Source organism: Carcharodon carcharias, chromosome 3 (genome assembly GCF_017639515.1).
Source record: "Carcharodon carcharias isolate sCarCar2 chromosome 3, sCarCar2.pri, whole genome shotgun sequence".
NCBI classification, from domain to species: domain Eukaryota; kingdom Metazoa; phylum Chordata; class Chondrichthyes; order Lamniformes; family Lamnidae; genus Carcharodon; species Carcharodon carcharias.
In genome coordinates this window covers 99,168,932-99,188,634 of record NC_054469.1, presented here as the reverse complement: position 1 = coordinate 99,188,634, position 19,703 = coordinate 99,168,932, and the positions used below count along the sequence as shown (strand labels likewise).

Below are 19,703 nucleotides of genomic sequence, written 5' to 3'. Positions count from 1 at the left end.
TAAGTAAACAAGACAAGGTTATTAAATTTTATTTGACCTGAAAGTGTAGGCAATAGGAAGACATGGAAGATTTTTATATTTTGGAAAAGTTGAGGACAATGGAATCTATGATGAAAAGGGAAAAGGATATTTAGGGAAAGATGTTGAGATGAGTTGTAGGTGGCTGTGTGGGGGAAATGGCCTGGGAGCAGCTCTGTGCTGAGAAAAGTTGTGAATTTGAAGCAGCCATCAAGTATCAAGCCAGAAAAGTATTTGTTTTCAGAAAGCGGTCTGTTTCTGAACTTTCTTGGATTTTCACAGCAGAGTGGAAGAGATTCAGAAGTTGTGTGATATAATTTACTAAAGTAGCAGCTGTCTTTGCCTTGAGTAAAACTATCGGCTTTTTTTGGTTAAAAATATATAAGGGAGCTGTTGCCAAGTAGTTTACTTGTGTGTTCTGACCATGTGGGTTTTTTTTTGGGGGGGGGGATGTTTTGTAAGACTGTTTTAACTATGTAATTTTACTCTTGTGTGCTTAAATTTTATTTATTTTTGTTCATAAATCTTTTAATTTTAAAATCCTAAAAGTGTTCATGGGATTCTATGATTGTGGGAGCAGCAGCTTTCCCCTCGTTTTCAAATTACAAAAAAAGTTTATGATCAGGAAGGCAAGTTTCCCTCTGGGATTTGGCTTACTCAATGAATAACATCAAATGTGGTCGAACAGGAGAGGTTATTTCATTCAAAAGGTTGTAAACCTTTGGATAAAAGCAAAATACTACGGATACTGGAAATCTGAAACAAAAACAAAAATTGCTGGAAAAGCTCTGCAGGTCTGACAGCATCTGTGGAGAGAAAGATAGAGTTAACCTTTCAAGTCTGTATGACTCTTCTTCAGAGCGGACTCGAAACGTTAATTCTGTCTTTCTCTCCACAGATGCTGTCAGACCTGCTGAGTTTTTCCAGCAATTTTTGTTTTTGTAAACCTTTGGAATTCTTTACCCCAGAGGGTTATGGTTGCTCCATTGTTGAATATGTTTGAGGCTGGGATAGACAGATTTTCGGTCTCTCAGGGAATCAAGCAATATGGGAAAGTGGAGCTGAAGCCCAAGATCAGCCATTATCATATTGACTAACGGAGCAGGCCCAACAGGCTGTACATCTTTCCCTGCTCCTATTCCTTTTGTTCTTGTGTTCTTAACTGTACCAGCCATATAAATAGTATGGCTACAAAAGCAGGTCAGAGGCTGGAATTCTACACTGAGTAACTCACCTCCTGAGTCTCAGAGCCTGTCCATCAACTGCAAAACATAACTCAAGAGTATCATGGAAGGCTCTCCATTTGCTTGAATGAGTACTGCTTCAACAACATTCAAAAAATCTACACCATCCAGAACAAAGTAGCCCACTTGATTGGCACCTCATGAACCACCTTAAACATTCATTCCCTCCATAATCAGTGCACAATAGCAGCAGTGTGTACCGTCTACAAGAAAAACTGTAGCAACTTGCCAAAGATCCATCAACAGCATCTTCCAAACCAGCGCCCTTTGCCATCTACAAAAATTAGAGCATCATATGCATGGGAACACTACCACCTACAAGTCACAACTGACTTGGAACTATATTGCCATTCTTTCACTGTCACTGGATCAAAATCCTGGAACTCACTTCATAACAGCACTTGAGTGTACCTATACCAGATGGACTGCAGTGGGTCAAAAAGTTGGCTCACTACCACCTTCTCAAAGGCAATTAGGGGTGTGCAATAAATGCTGGCCTAGCCAGCGACACCCACATCTCATGAACAATTTTTTTTAAAGTCCGTGTATATGCAACAAGAAACCTTTTGCTCACACATACTTAATGCTTCGTACTTGCCAAATTTAATAGGCCCAAACTATTTACTTTTGAAATCTGTCAGGGGCTTTCAAGGCCCCTTATGCCCACAGGTTTATCAAAGGCCTTCTTCTCATTATATTTGAAGGGCATTACTGGATACTCAACGCTCAATATACCTCTGGTCTGAAAGATAGTATATTGCTCTTCCCTGCCTCCTTACATAACTAAACGAAGCTTCTGCCTGTTTTGCACAAGTGCACTCTGGCTCTGGAAAATCTCAACCTCCACATCACAAAAACTTGTATAAAGCGGAGAGGCCTAAATGTCACTGGATTTCTATGTACAAATGGGGCAACCAGAGAGAGCAACACTGACTCCATGAATGTTTGGCAAATAATCCTGCATAATCCCTCTCTGATGGAGTACCAAGAGAAAAACAAAGATGCTTTACAAGGCCTTGTGACTATATGATCCAGAAATATAACACTATTTGCAATGACATGATAACACTTGCATGCAGATACCTAGCATATAGTTTCCCTGGAATCCATTAAGCTGAAAAATACTCTTATAGTTTGCAGGCAGTACAGAAAGGAGAAGGATTAAAATTCAGGTCAAGTTCATCAGTTGCAGTCTTATATGTCCCCTAGTTTTTGAGTCAGATGGGCAATAAAAAATGCTTCAAACCAGAATCACATCCTGGATCACATTCAACAACAAACTGAGGTTGGTTAGAAGAATGATTTAAATAGGTAGGAAGTAATGGTTGCTGACAGGCCTAATCCTGGTATATACTCTAGCACATAATATTGATTAATAGAAGTGGATGATCAGCATTGTTTGTGTTTAGGATATAATCTTATATATATTTTTTGTCTTGTTTTTGTCTTCTGTGTTAGTTTGTTGAGAGTTAGACAAGAGAAAAATAACATTCGCTAGATGTAAGTAAAATGAATATGAAAAATACGAGGATCATTGCGAAGCATGAGTGGCTACCCATTGGAACCACCCAGAAAAAAAACAGGAACAGTATTTTGCATGTACTGGCAAATTATTGAAGAAATTGCTGATATTCAGGTATTTTTGTTTACCAAGAAAAATGAAACTCAAAATGTCTCTTGTGCGCTGGTGTCCATAAGCAAAAGGGCAGAAAAGCATTAACTTAATATGCACAGATCTGAATGAGCTAAATTAGAATTACTTAAAAATTTACTATTTGTAGCCCAGGTTGTAAATACCTTTCAGTTTAGTTTTCATTAAAGGCTTTGCTGAAGTCAAAATCAACCAGATCTATGATATGAAACATGAACTCAGTCTTGCCTGAAGAACAAGTAGGCTGGTTTGGCAGCATTGAAGACTTCCTGCCAGAGGGTTAATTATGAGTGTCTTCTGCTGACATGAAGAATAGCAAAAACTTATAAACAGTATCGCAATTAGAAATCTCTTTCTGAATGAACAATAGGGAGAGAAAATACAGTATTCTTATATAGTCAGTACTAACCTTTAGGTTCTTTTTGACATCTTCATTACTGATTCCTAGGTGTTGCTGACAGCCTCCTGTGTTACAAAAGCAGCCAGTGCGAAGATGGATGTTGTACAAATTTGCCAGTTTTTCTACCTGTAGCAGTAAAGAGTGATGGTGTTTTCATAAAATCACATTATCACCTAGGTTGCAAGTGAATTTGTTTCAGTGTTGTGTGCATTGGCCTGCATTTTTCATTTTTGGCATTTTTTAGATTCAGACTGCTATTAGCAACATGAAAACAAATTCAAATGGAAGTGGGACATCCGATTTTCAATTATTGTAACATTATGTGCAAATTAGAACCACTGTGGGAGCTACTCATTAGAAAAATCCATGTAAATGAAATTTAGACAGATGGTAGGGCAGTGGAGTTGGGGTGTAGGTGGCAGTGGCAGAAGAGACAACCAAAATTTTGTGATGATTGGAGAGCCTCGTACAGGCTTTGCCAATGTTAAAGGGGGAGGGAGCGAAGGGACAGAAAAAAAAAATGAAGAGAATAAAGACCCAAAAAAGGCAGGCATGTGTCTTCAGAAAAGTAATCAAACAGCCCATCATCTGACCATATTTGACAGCTGCTGAAACGGGGCTCTGTGTCACCTCACAGCATTGTCCATGTAGGTCAGCATTGCAAAATGTCTGCACATTGTTGGAGCTAACATTCAAGCCATCGTTAAGGATTACTATCACTCCATGTATACTGCATGGTATCTGTAAATGTCCCTGTAGCATATGCCATAGTTCAGCATCTAGATCTCTGATAGCCTGGATTCAATGAAGACAGTTTCCCACATTATTGTCAGGTAATGTAGCTGGGCCTGCAGACATTTTTGATGCCATCTTCATGGGTGCAGACAAATAGGGTACACTGCTGTTTGTTACCCTTACATACTTTTCCATGCAGTGCCACTGAAAATAAGACATACTATAACTGGGTACTTCTGAGGTGACATACAAAATCATGATCAGTCAAGCATTCCCCTGTAACATAGATGCTGTTCAGTCTGCAATTCCAGGGTCTTTTCCAAATTGAATTCTCTACTGGCACAAATTATCTGCCCTCTGTCTGGAATTACCAGTTTGCAGGTACTAATGGGCAGATACTGAGCACCTCACATACATAGTATTACCTGGTATCTCTTTTTTGATTCTTGATGTGGGAGTTAAATATAAATAATATATTAGCACAAAGATTCAAGTGAACATAAGCACCTCCCCCTCCCCAGGAAATCAACATAAGAAAGAAAAATGTTTATGAAATGGCTTGAAATATACTTCACTTTAGAGTACTGTGTTCTTTCAATGACTAGAATGGTGAGGAATAAATTATAGGGTGAATACGCTCCCAAATTAATTTCACAGATCGCAAGGTCAGCAGCGAAGCAATGGCTCTCACTGCCGACTCCAAAGAAAGCTGCCCACAAAGATCTAGCAATCCCTGTGGCTTGGATATGTCCTTTCCTGACATCAATTTGCATCTGAACTCAATGGAATCTCCAAGCATCCAAAAATAGTAATGCTATCAAGCATGGTAACAGCCAATCATGTTGAAGTATTCCTAAAGACAGCAAACCAGAAAGTAAAATGCCCTAAATAATTTACTTTCAATTAAAATTTAAGATTGTTAAATAAATGATTGGGATATACACATGGGATTGGAATATCAAACAGGCTTTTTGACAAAAACATATTTCATTTTTTTTTTAAATCAGGGCCAGTGAGGCTGTTCAGTAATAATTATGAAATTAGTACATTATTAAAAACAGTTAGACCTCATTCAACAAGATGTAACTTTTTTAAGAGTTTGTACACCAAGACTAAGCATAAAAGAGCAAGTTTTTGATAGTTCAGTGATTTCTACGTAATTGCAGTCTGGGGGTACTTTAACAGCGCACCCTCTGTACTTCCATGTTTAATTGCACGTATGCAGAAATCACAGGCAGAATTTTGCCCTCGTTAGGCAGGCTCGGCAGGGGTGAATGGGAGTGGTCGGGGAACCGACTGCCTCCCGTGGTCGGGCCACAACTGTGATTTCATGCTGGCAGGCCAATTAAGGCCAGCCCAGTGTGAACACTGGCTGCAGAAGGTCCAAGAAGGGGCGGTTGGGAGTGGGGGGCCTGTCGGCTGCTGGGTCTAATGGTGACCTGGCAGCCAGTTCAAAAATGGCCTAATCAGCTCCAGGGAGCTTGCCCGCATTGGAGTTGCAGCAACAACATGGCTGCAAATGAAGATCTAGAGTCCAGACAAAAGGTGATGTCGGCTGGGCACTCGCCACCCCATTTTTCTGATGAGTCCCTCGACACTCTCCTGGAAGTGGTGCCCTGCACTCTTACCTTCATCTGACTCCAGCCTCACTGCATCTGATTATCGAGGTGCATGGACCCTCTTGAGCTCCAAGGCGCCTGCTCGTACCTGGAGAGGATGAGGAATGTGCGGGTCCTGCGCCAGTCCGCGACCTCTCCATATTGTTATGGGATGTCTTCTCCTGAACGGACAGAGGAGCACTGATTAGTCCACTCTACCTGCAGCGGATCGCAGGGGCACCCTTGTCCCCAGGGATGGGAGGAGGAGGTCACCGCATCACACAAAGAGGGCATGTTGTTAGCAGACCGGGTGCGGCGCATCTGGGTGCAGTGCCAGAAGTGCCTCAATGGCCTGCTGCGCTCAGGAAAGGTGAGCACTGTGTTAGCTTGAGTCAGTGTATTGAATTGTGTTGGGCTGGCCAGCCCCTCATGGAACTCAGGAGTGTTAAAGTCTGAGTGCCAACCGTCAATGATGCCGGAGCTGGCCAAGGTGGTGAGCCCTGGCTGCTTTGACTGAGTGCCTTGCGCCTCGAGGCCATGACTCGGGTCTGCCCTGCAAGGTGCTCCTCAGGTGGGGTTGGCCAGGCTGCAACGGTGCTGCAGTTGGAGGGTGGACTAATCAGTGCTCCTCTGTCCATTCAGGAGAAGACATCCCATAACAATATGGAGAGGTCGCAGACTGGCGCAGGACCTGTACACTCCTCATCCTCTCCAGGTACAAGCAGGAGGCCTTGGAACTCAAGAGGCTCCATGCAGCTCGATAACCGGACGCAGTGAGGCTGGGGTGTCAGATGAAGGTAAGAGTGCAGGGGACTGAGAGTTTTGGATGCTACGAACAATTTTGTGCAGTCTCATAATTGATGGGAGCCTCCAGACTGGATTCCTCATTGATCACCAAAAGACAATGGCACCATGATGCAGATCTCCATTATCTCACCAAGGTGCCTGGCATGCACAGTGACAGTGTCATGACTTAAACTAATGACATGTCCTTTTTCTCCCTTAGATATGCCACCAAACAGCCAAGCACAGGACCTCCAGGAGCTAATCCCTGACGCCGGAGGACCACCATGCTCCATAAGCACCTGCTTCACACCCACTCTCTGAACCAGAAGCCAGTGCAGATACCAGCAACTCGGTGGGCATTAGTTCAGTGGCTAGTATCTCGGTGCACAATGGTGAGGGCACTTCACACTCGCTTGAGATACAGGTGGAGTCAGAAAGTGCCCACGGTGCCAGCAGTCGGAAGACTGCTGGAGATTAGGGTGATGCTCAGTCAAAGGCTGATGGTGGGCCTTTGGAGTTGTCCATTAGGCAGCAGGTGATGGATGTCCAGCAGGGCTTGCAGGAGGATCTGGCAGAGATCCAAGAGAGTATGCGTGCCATGGTCTCCGTTGTGGAGGAGTCCATGCGGAGCGTGAGCACTGTGTTGACCCACATGGTTGAGTGCAATGTCTCCGCCATGGAGAAAGTGGTGACTCTCATGGAGAGGCTGCTCCAGAAACAGCATTAGGTTTGAGGGTTGCGCTCGGACCTGCAAGCCCTCACACAGACACTGGCCTCAGGTGGTCAGTGTCCGTGTGCGAGATGGATGAGGCACCCAGATTTCCAGCTAGGTGCCCATCCATCAATGGCGAGCAGGGAGGTCCACAGCAACCTCACGTTGGCACACAAGCTGCTCGTCTTCTCTGCGGGCTCCTCTCAGGGTGCTCTGGATGTCAGCAGCAGCTCTTCCATCTCTCTGCCAGTACCCATGGCATCTGATGAGGCTGTGGTGACTGGGGAGATGCCAGCTGTGGCACTGGCTGCTCCCTCCCAGGCAGAGCCATCACAGGCTCCACCAGCCAGAGGACGACCTCCAAGGTCATCATGGCCTCATGGCCAACAAAACAGCAGAGTCAGCAGGCTGTCTCCAATGCCAGTGCCAGCAAGGGGGGAGCACCTAAGCATAGCACCTGTAAACATAGGTTTAAAGCATCTTAAGCACAAGAGGGACTGGTCACCGGTGATCTTTTGCTCCCCCATTTTGTTTTACTATTTTTTAATGGTGTGAACAACAACAGATACTGTTTCGTTCAATAATCTGTGAGTTCCAATATTAAATTACATTTGCTTTTGCATTATTGGCCTGAGTATCCTTCATTTGTTTTGTAGGTGCAGGGTAGGCCAGTATGTAATGTTGGACATGGTGGCTAGAAACTTTATTGCACAGGCACTGAGTGTATCATGAGAGCAAAGGAAAGGGTCATTTCTGCGATCCAGGGTGGTGGTCGCAGGGCTGGCATGAGATTATAGCTCTTATTTGGCAGCCTAGGATCAAGGCATCCCTGGCATCCCTGGCTCCCTGGAGGTTACTGAGGTCTGCCTCCACACCCTCAGCATTCTCCTCATCGTGCTCCTATTCACACTCACTACTGGACTCATCACCTGTGGCCTGAGCAGCTGCGTCAACATCCTCTTCCTCCAGTGGGTCCCCCCTTACCAGTGCCAGATTGTGGAGAGCGCAGCATGCAACCACCATCAGTGGCACCCGCTCTGGGGTGTATTGCAGTGCACCCCCTGAATGGTCCAGCCATCAGAAGCGCATCTTGAAAAGACATATAGTTCTCTCTACCACCGCCCTTGTGGAGGCGTGGCTCCAGTTGTACCACTGCTCCGCCTCTGTTCTCAGGTGGCAGGGAGGCTCATGAGCCACCTTTTCAATGGATAGCCCTTATCACCCAGTAGCCATCCATCCAGTCGGGCTGGAGCACTGATGAACCTCGGCACCTGGGAGTGTCTCAGGATGTAAGCGTCATAGAAGCTGCCAGGGTACCTTGCACAGACTTGCAGAATCTGCATCCTATGGTCACACACTATCTGCACGTTCATGGAGTGGAATCCCTTCCTGTTGATGAAGGCACCAGGCTGACCCGCTGGCACTTTTATGGCATATGTCTGCAGTTGATGGCAGCCTGGATGCGCGGGAAGCCAGCAAAAACTGCAAAGCCTCTGGCTCCCTTCGCCTGGCTAACCTCATTCGTATAGAAATAAGTGAAAGTTAAGACCTGCATGAACAGAGCTTCTGTCGCCAGCTTGACACAACTATGGACAGCTGACTGGGGACTCCACATAGATCCCCCACTGACCCCACATAGATCCCCCACTGACCCCTGGAAAGAGCTAGAGGCATAGAAGTTAAGGGCCACTGTGACCTTCAGAGCCACAGGCATGGGGTGTCCACCCACACAGTCCAAGCTGATCTCAGGCCTGATCATCTGAAAAATGGAGGTCATGGTCTCCCTGGAGAGATGCAGCCACCATCGGTATTGCACTTTGGACATACTTAAGAAGCTGCATCGCCGCCTGTAAATCCTGGCAGCAGGAAAGTGGCATCGTCGGCAGTCCCTTCCACCTTGGACTTCTTGCTGGCCCTGCACCCCTTGTGCCTGCGCCTCTACCCTGGAAGCTACATTGGGACACCTGGCTTCCTCTCCCTTCTACCCCTCTCTTCCTCCTCTAGCAGAGGCCACAATCCCCATTACCATGGTAATGGAAGATTGTCTGACACCTGGAATGGTCCACACAGTCTGAACCCTCAGGGGGCCTTGAAGACACCAATGAGTCAGACCAAAATATCGCACGAGTGAGCAATGACGTCAGGACACTTGCCCGACATCATCGTGCGTCATTTTACGCTTGTTTGGTTAGGGCACGCGCCCACCCAATGAGCGAAAAATTCTGCCCCACAAGTTGTTGTCAGTTACAGAGGAGTAGAAATGGTGAGCATTGATAATTTTATCTTTATTATTATCGCAAAATCCGGGTCAATATTTGAATGAGGCACCTCTATTTCAAGTAGCCCTTTCACTGTTGTTGCCCTTACATCTCAGAAAATACATCATGGGAACTGGAGTTCAGGTTGGATAGAACTCCAGCCAATTTTATAACACCAGTTGCCTGATTTATGTCAGAAAAAATGGCCAGCCAGCAAGCAATAAAAGAACCAAGACACTGTATGTTAAAATAAGCAAGAAGAGGTCTATTTTTGTTGATTTAGGAATGAAATAAGTGAAATAAAAATAAGATAAAAATCTTTTGAAAATTACTATTAAAACTGCTTCAACCAACTTTTCCAGGTCATAACATAACTCACTGTATTAAAAAATGTTTCCTCAATTCCCCTCTGGTTCTTTTGCCAATTATCTTAAATTTGGGTCCTCTGTATTTCAATTCACCTGCAAGTGGAAACAGTTTCTACTTATCTACTCATCTACTCAAAATTTTGAAAATCCCAGATTTTCTAGTCTCTCCAAATAACTGAGCCCCCTCATACCTGGTAATATTTAAATACATTTCTTTGCACCCTCTCCAAGACTTTTGTTATCTTTCCTAAAAAAAAAATGAGCACAATACTACAGCTAGATATACACCTTTTTTAAAGATTGAGGGAAATGAAATTTAAGTCAGCTAGTCAAAATACAGCAACCAGTGTGTAAGGTAGATTTACCTAGGAACAGAGAAGTCATGTGGGAAGGCGTTATCACCTCTAAGGATAGAGGTTCATCAGTCTGATGCAACAGGAGGCTATCACCCTGGTTCCAGAAGAAGGGAAGGAAACTAGCTCCACTAGGCTGCCTAATACTGTCACCTTGTTGACTATATAAAGAATTTAATCATAAAATAATCTCACAAATTAGTTAACTCTATCTACTAAAGAATTTTCATGCTCAATCATGTCTAAATTTAATTGCTGCCAATTATGGTCATTAGGTTACTAAAGAAACATTAACCCACAATTATGGATTGGCTCCTTCTTTAACAGTTTGCCAAAAAAGGGTTACCTCATTCACTCAGCAGCTTGTGTGAATTCTAATGGAAGGTGGTGTAGTGTAAATACTAAATTAATCTGAATTGGTTAATGTAAGATGGTTCAGCAAGTCAAATTTAGGCATCATTAACTCCAAGGCATAGACTTGGAAGTAAAGACTTCTTTTATGAAGAGTTAAAGTGAGGCATTAAGGATTTGTCTGTTGTCCTTGATAAATATCATTGCCAGCGAATCAACCCCAGTATTCTTACAAAATATAAGCACCTTTAAAAAGTTCCATGAATTATTAGTGAGGGTGCTGTAGTCAAGACATTTTGAAAATATTCCAGGAAGATGAGTTAAGGTTAAAGAGCTAAATGCAGTCTAAACATCTTGGGCTGATAAGTGGCGAGTAACATTCATGTCACACAAATGCCAGGCAATGGCCATCTCCAACGAGAGAGAATCGAACCATTTCCCTCTGACATTCAATGGCATTACCATCACTGAATGCCCCGCTATCAACATCCTGGGGATTACCATTGATCAAAACCTGAACTGGACCAGCCATATAAATACTGTGGCTATTAGAGCAGGTCAGAGGCTGGGAATTCTGTAGCGAGTAATATACCTCCTGACTCCCCAAAGTCTGTCCACCATCTACAAGGCACAAGTCAGGACTGTGAAGGAATACTGTCCACTTGCCTGGATGAGTGCAGCTCCAACACACTCAAGAAGCATGACACCATCCAGGACAAAGCAGTCCACTTGACTGGCGCCCCATCCACCACCTTAAACATTCGCTCCTTCCACCATCGACACACAGTGGCAGTAATGTGTACCATCTACAAGATGCACTGCAGCAACTCAGGAATTTCCCATCAACAGCACATTCCCAACTCGTGACTTCTTCTACATAGTAGGACAAGGGCAATAGACGCATTGGAACACCATCACCTGAAGGACCCCTCAAAGCTATCCTGACTTGAAATATTGCCGTTCCTTCACTGTCACTGGGTCAAAGTCCCGGAACTCCCTTCCTAACAGCATTGTGGATGTGCCTACATCACATGGACTGCAGCGGTTCAAGAAGGCAGCTCACCATGACCTTCACAATGGCAATCAGGGATGGGCAATGAATGTTGGCCTAGCCCGTGACGCCCACATCCCATGAATAAATAAAAGAAAAATAACAAAAATATTGCTTGAGCATGTCTTTGGTGTGCTTAAATCTGTAGGTGGTATACTGGTGCTTCAGTATATTGGTACTTTACATTGCTTGTTCCTGGATTATAAATCCAGGTCTCTATATTAGTAGCACACAGAATATTGCCCACCATGAAACATTTTGCTGAGCAGTGCTGTTATATATAAATGATTTCAGGATGGAAAATCTAGTTTCCAGACCCACGAGTTAGTCTGCACTGTTATTTGTCACCTAGAGGCTTGTTCCTTGATTGTTCACTTGATAAGTAAAAGGAAATTAAAATATGATGTAACAAAAGTTAACAAAACAAAAATAGTTAACAAAATGGTTAACAATTTAAATTAAAACAGAAAGTGCTGGAAATTCTCAGCTGTTCTGGCAGCATCTATGGAGTGACAAACAGAGTTAATGTTTTGAGTCCAATATGACTCTTCTTCGGAATTATAATTTTGTTTTAACAATTTCAATTAGTGTTTGTTTTCAGACATCTTTTTCCTATTGGGATAGCAATGTCAATTGGATAATTATATAATCAGTTTCCAGATTCCAAAATCTCTGCTCAGACACACTAAGGCACTATGTGTAGCTGTTGGTACTACATTGGTTGCCATATATCTTTTGCATTTTAATTATACTTGCAACATGGTTACAGTGACTCGCAAGGTACTCTGCCGTGTAGGCAAAATCTCTTTAATCATGTTAACTTATCACTGCGATTTTCCTGTGCAATATAACAAAATACACAAAGGGATATGGGAATATATTATTTTCTGTAGAATGTATCATCAAAGGTACCTTTATTGTGTTATACTTCCCTTATGAGTTTTCTCATCTTGATTGCTGGAATATAACCATTCATCAAATACCAGCACAATTTTCTATAGCTCTTCTTCGGTTTTCTGCTTATTCACGTCATGACCTCAAGTCATATGTCACAGTCATAGAAGGCATGTACAATTACAACCAATTCTACAAATGACTTACAGCAGAAACTATGAGATAATGACAAGATTATAACATACCTTGGCATAACCAACAATGCCACCTTTCTCATCCAGCACATTCATATTAATAATAGGTCCCTGAGAATCTGGAGTTTCAAATTCATTATCGCTATAAATCCGGGCAACTGGCATTCCATTAACATGGCGCATTCCAGAAAGTATTATATAGGTGTAACGGGCCAAACTAAAGGTATGAAGCATAATATTTTGCATTCCACCTGAGAATAAGATGAAGAAACAATTGTTAGGCTGTTACAGTCAACAGTGTCATAACACAGCTGAGACCACAATTACAATCTATCATAAAATTGCTAATTCATACTTAAATTATAATTTCAATTGATGAAAGTCATCTAGTGAAATAACTACAATGTCATTACATCTATTTCAGGTCAAGTATTTTTCAAAGTTGTTCAGTAGGTGCACAGTGCTATTCAATAAAAACATTTGCCACCTCACATATCTAATAATGATCTGCACACCAGAAATTCACTTTAGAGGCAGACAGGCAGATGGATAGACAGATAGAGACAAACAGACAGGTAGACAGACAGACAGACAAGACAGAGACAGGCATACAGACGGATAGACGGACAGACAGATAAGGTAGGATTTTTGCTATGGTGGGCAAGCTGGGCAGCAGCAGGCGGGGGCAGTCGCAGAGCTAATCTCCACCCACGATTGGCTCTGCGCAGCCATTTTACACAGGCGGGCCAATTAAGTCTGAGCTCCGTGCCTCAGGGAGATTGAATGGATATTAAAATAATTGAATAAATGATTTAAAATTTTTTTAAACATGTCCCCTCATGTGACTGTGGTTGGACGGGCAGCATTACTAATGACAATAATTGCTTTCTTAATGGCCTTAATAGGCCATTTACATTTTGGCGGGCGCACAGCCAACTCCGGCGCGTGCCCGCTGAACAAAATATCTTTTTCTTTCCATTCCACCTAAGCCAAGCTTCTGAATCCATATACTCTCTATCACAAAGACTACCAATACCTACCTCTGTAATATCACCCACCTACAGCTGAGCCACAGCCCACTGGCTGCTGAAACTCTCATTCAAGCTTTTGCTACTTTCAGATTTGGCAACTCTAAATGGCCATTCTGCCATCGCCATCCACCCTGAACTTCAATTCATCTAAAAACTCTGTTGTCTGTATGCTATCTCCATTGTTTCACTAATCCATCACCCCTGTACTTTCTGACCTATTTTGACTCCCACTCTTCCAATTTAAAATTCTTGCCCTCCTATTTAAATAACCTCAACTGTGTAACAGTTGAGGTACAAATCAGCGATGATCTGATTGATTGATGGTGCTCATGTTACTATGGTCCTACCTCTCCTCATGTCTCTTCCTTTGATTCAGTGTACATTTTTTTTCTGGTTACATATCTGAAAAACTGGGAAGCTTGTCTGCATTAACAGCTCTATGCTGCTTTTGGCATGATAGCTTTTCACACAAGTGACCTACAGATATGCTCTCACAAAAGTGTCCCATTTTGACATGACTTGTGCCATCATGATACAATGTTTGGCTGAAAAACAAAAAAATACTTTTCAATTTACTTTTTTTCAAAGTTGGAACTGATCTGCTAGCAGTAGCACTGTGGCAGATCAGGACTCCTTCTCCTGCTCTATGAACACTGTTGGGACACTAACCCAGTCTCCTGAAATTTTATGCAGGCTGTATTTTACCAATAGTTGATTAATTACCGGCAGTTTTCGTCATTGCTTTGCAGTAGGCTCTGCTACCCTAAATTTTCCATCATTCTTCGCAGTGATCCTGCTGGATTTTGGACAGGATCACAGGTGAATCGTGCACTAGTGTGATTGCTGGATATTTATATAGAAATTACCAACTGTCTTAACCTCAGTTAGGAAAGAATAAGAACTAAGAAATGTGCCAGCTAGTTTTCCTCCTTGTCCATCCCTGGATTCTGCTCTGCTGAGCTGACCGAGCTGCCAATATTTCCTGATTCAGGTCATTCTCCTCAGAGGTCTGTCTGTTGGCAGATGCCTGTGACTACAAGTGGGGCAGAAAGGAAAGTAGTACTGCCAACCTGAGGCTTGAAGCTGTGGAAATAGCAGCATTAGGGCCTTCTGATTGTCATACTTAGATCCTCCAATCTGAGTAGAATGGGAACAAGGAGTGAGGCATTCTATTAGTAAGGGAACCTGCAGACCTGAAACCCACAACAATAAGATAGGAGGCAAATGTGCATCTTATTAGCATTGTCACCATGCATACACCTGCTCCAGGAGCAAGGATTTTGTTTCAACCCCGCACCCACCCCAGGAAGGTGCCCCTGGAAATCTCTGGATTCTTGAGAAGGAAGCAGCAGCCTGGGATCAAGAATCTCCAGACCATTTTCCTCTGTTTTACACCAAGGAAATAAGTATCTGGCTAGGTCATGAGAACCAAAATAGAAGACTGCTGATCTCCAAAGACATGCTGTATGGCAAGCTTCTTATATGAGACTAACTGGTCACCCATGTCTGGAATATGAGGACGTCTGCAACCAAAACCTCAAGTTGACAGGGGTAGGAGTCGATGCCTGGGAAGTCCTTGCTGCTGACCGGAATGCCTGGAGACAAGCAGTTCGGGAGTGGAAAAAGCAGAGGACAAAAGAAATAATCAGATGGCAGAAAGGAGAGCATGGCAGAAGGAAAAAAAAATCAGTCGACCTTGAGCCAACGCTGGTTATTTGTGGCAGCTGTGAAGGGACTGCCACTCAGGCATCAGCCTCTACAGCCACAGCAATGTTCAATCCAGAAGTGACATACAACCCGAGTGCAACCATCATCTCCTGAGACAGACAGATGCCTTCAACACCAAGTAAATAAGTATCCCCTGAGCAAGCTATAAGAAAAATAACAGCACAGACTTATTGTATTCTGGCATATATCCAGATTGGCAATTAGAATTGACTGGTGATTTTCCATTATTAAGTTGGAGGCATCCAAGGGCATTTTAAAAGTTGATGTGTTCAGGGAATGATTACTATATGGCTTTTAGACTCCTTAAATCTGACTCAGCATCTTTTTAACCATCCCTCTCCCCATATCCTAGCCATTAACCAATAACCTGTGTAAGAACATGAATCAAGATATGTCAACATAATGACATTCTCTTGGGGTCCAGACTGCTTGCTTGGCTTGGATCTGCTCAGTGACATCCACTTTTATCTTTCTGATGATATTGGTTCACCTCACTGACAATATTAGTTTCCAGTACCCTGCCGAATGAGCAAGGTAAGTGGAAACTTCAGTCATAGGGAATTTCTGCTCTCTGCTTTGCCACTCTGATGACATTTGCTTACTAAAGTGTGGGTAGAAGTTCTGACTCTTGCAAGGTAGTACAGAAAATCTTGAAAACAGTGAAGACCAAGGAGAATTTAATTTCAAAACTCTTGAAGTAAACTTCATTTTAAACGTTTCACTGACCTGTTCTCAGTTACTGATTAACTGAACTGATATTCTATGATTGAAATGTAAATAGAATAGCTCAGTTCATTTCCATTGTTCTTAAAGCAAATTATTACTGACAGTTGTTCTAAGCAACAGTGGATATTGGAGTACAGAAAGTATTGCCAAGTATTAGTTTAATCACAATCATGGTCTTCAATGCATGGGTCATTAACAGCCGAATTCCATGTCAGGTGAGTCGAAGGCATTGGTTGATCAACTGTTTCAAATTTACTAAATTATGTTACAAGGTATAGGGCGGAGTTTTCCAGTCCCTCCCACCGGCAAGATTTTCCAATCTCAACTGAAGTCAATGGGTTTTTGAATGGCTTGCTGCATTTTACGGCCCTACCCGAGCTGCGATGGGGCCGTAAAGTTCCACCCATAAAACTTTTACAAAGTTCCAAATGTTTTCTTCTAATTATAAACTAATTCCAATTATACTCTCCTGTAGCTTGATTGTAGTATTTCACCTGAGTGATTAACAGTCTTCAATCAAAAGTTGTTCGCATACTTTTGTTTCACTAAAGCCAGAGTGTACACGGTTGTAAAAAATGAAAGATAATGATTAGAACCCTGTAATTTAATCTCAGAATTCATAATGTGCTCATAAACCACTGTCATTTCACTTGATTTAGAACATCATTGAATTGTGAGATTATTTTATTAATTTGATATGGTTATTACTAATTCCACTATAAACTTGTTAAACTCCACAACCATAGATTTTTATGGTACAGGATGCCATTCAACCCATTGTGTCTGTGCTGGCTCTTTGCTAGAGCAATCCAAAACTAACCCAATTCCTTGTGCTTTCCTTATCTATCTTTCTCTGGTTCAAATATTTACCCAACTTTCTTTAAAAGATGCAATGAGCTCTACCTCAGCTATTCGCTATAACAAAGTATTCCATACTCCCACAACCAATGCATAAAGAAATCTCTGCTCGTTCTTTTAGTAACAACTTTAAATCAATGATCCTTCTCACTCACTCCCCAGAGGAAATAATGGGCTGAATTTTGATCCCCATCGTGGTGGGGTGATGCGGGGGTGGTCAGGAGTGAGCGCCTTAAGGCTGGATGGGCAGCTCATTTAATTGTTTAAATTAGTTTTTAATCAGGCCTTAATAGGCCTTTGACAGTTCGGCGGGCATGCAGCCAAGTTCACAACCGAACTGAAAATCTAAATGACACGCGGGGATGTTGGGACAACCACTTGATGTCACAGTGTGTCATTTTACGCGTTGGCGAGCAGGCCCCACCGCCACTCATTGATTGGAGATTTCAGCCCAATATTTCCTTTATTACTCTATCAAAACTTCCAAGCAAAACACTCTTCAGCCATCACTAGTGAAAATAGTCCCACTATCTCGTTATGAATCATAATGGGCAACGTTTTCCGGTCGGCGAGTGGGGGTGGAGCCCACTCACTGACGTGTAAAATGATGCAGGGTGATGTCGGGTGTGTGCCCTGATGTCACCCCGCGTCATTTAGATTTTCAGTTCGGCGGGGGCGCAGCCGAGTTAGCTGCGCACCCGCGAACCTGTCAACGGCCTATTAAGGTCATTAAAAAAGTAATTAAAATTATTAATGGACCTACCCCGTCCAACCTTAAGGTTGGCAGGCAGGCGAAGAGCCCAGGCGGCCTTCAGAAAAAACATGAAAGCTCATCCACGGGCAGGATAAGGTTTCATGAGGGATTTAAAATTTGTGTTACATTTTTAATAAAAGTAATTGAGGGGACATGTCAATAACATTTTTCTCATCCCTTATTATCTTTTTAAAAGTAACACTGATCTCCCTGAGGCAGCACTTTGCCTCAGAGAGACCTATGTGCTCTTTCGCACTCATGCACACTCCTGGCTCAGGGAATCCCGCCGCCCACACAGAGGGCGCACAGCGTTTCCGATAGGATGTCACGTGGGTGGGTCTTAATTGGCCTACCCACGTAACATGGCGGCGGCCCTGCCCGCTCCCGCCCACTACTGCACAACCCCCCCGATGGGGGTAAAATGCTGCCCAATGAAACTTGGCCCTTTTCCATTATTGCTCCCGGGCAGCCCTTTTTCACGGGCACTTGATTGTTTTACCAGGAAATATCATGCAAAGTTTTGTTTTGCATGAAAGGCACAGGCATGTACAGAGTGAATTAAGTATTTCATGAATGTCTCCTGCAATTGTATTAATTTATGAACTGCCTGATAACATCAATGCTTGTAAAAGCTGCTCATCTGCTACCTGGCAGCACCTCACTCATCTGTATTCTTTCAGTCTGCACAAGGACTTGATCCAGCTACCTAAATTAATGGAGCTGCATACAAAGTAACCAACAGCTAGCAGATCAACTCTTTTCAGAACACTGATCTTGCGGACATTTCACAATATCAGCTATATTCTACTATTGAAAATGATAAATACTCTTATAATCTGGATTCAACATTTTTAACTTATTTTCCCAGCAAAAATGTATTTTACACCACCCATAAACTGAAACTTGCAAATCTACACATGATATGGAGTGGATGCAACATGTCAAAGTACTAATCTTTTGAGCATGTCACTATAAGCCAGAAACTACATCAGCTGCCTACAAGAGATAATTACTCTGCCAGGCCATTAAATATAGTTTAAAACTAATAGCCAAAATTATTTACAAAAAAATTACAGATGTACGACACACACACACATCCAAATAACAAATTGTACAATACTTGATCTACACAACATTTGAGCTGTTCAAGAATCTTTTCTGAACTCCTAACTCAGTCTTTGATAATAATATGAGATAAGCAATTATCCCACAGAACCCCTCTTCACCATCTGACACAGAATGGGCTATTTTAAGCAGGGAATTAGCGGAAAACACCAAGAGCTGGATTTCACGGGGTGCCATTATGCTCACATCACTCCCACCCCCGCCTAACCCCCTGTTGCAAGAGTAGACCAGCAGCCAACGCACCTAAAAGTCCACCCCGCAGTCATAACACACTGCTGGTGGGCTGAACAGGTGGAGTCGGGTATCCGGCCCTCAGTGGGAGGAAATCCTGTTCTCGAGAGCTACTGGCCAGTCTGATTGGCTGGCAGCTGTAGCAATCCCAGCAATGTCATAACTCAGTAGTGGGTACTAATAGTACTGCAAACAGTCCCATAAGGAAGAACGATGGTATCTGGAGTGAGTTAAGTCCTGGGCTTTTAGGGGGAATGGATTTGGAAACCTAAGGAGGGGGCGCAAAATAGGAATGGGAGGGTGGGTTTTGGAGGGCAGGTGGGGAGGAACAAAGGGGAGGGGGCGGTATCATCATATGAGTTGGGGGGATGGGCACCAGATCTTCACAGGACATCCCCCAAAAGCACATACCCTGCCTTTTAAGCAATGTGTTTAAAAAACAGCCTGCCCGTGCCAACCATAATTATCCAGGTCAATGGGCTTCTTAACAAATCAATTGTTCCTTAACTATTTATTTCAAAATTGTGGACTGCCAATTTCAGTGCCCACTCATCTACCATGTTATGGGGGACAGCTCAGGGGTGAGCAAGAAGGTGGTGGGCTTGTCACCCCTCACATTCTACATGCCCCCCCATAC

At 43.1% G+C, this 19,703-nt stretch overlaps 1 protein-coding gene across 1 annotated transcript in view; it reads right to left on the bottom strand.

The window, feature by feature from the left end:
- The window catches only part of mocos (molybdenum cofactor sulfurase), a 316,151-nt gene that overhangs the window by 169,689 nt on the left and 126,759 nt on the right, over positions 1 to 19,703 (bottom strand). The window contains exons 6-7 of the mRNA XM_041184888.1: positions 12,665 to 12,864; positions 3,323 to 3,439 (exon numbers count right to left, since the gene is read on the bottom strand). Coding sequence (XP_041040822.1) covers positions 3,323 to 3,439; positions 12,665 to 12,864 — 317 coding nt within the window. The remainder of the gene's footprint in view (positions 1 to 3,322; positions 3,440 to 12,664; positions 12,865 to 19,703) is intronic.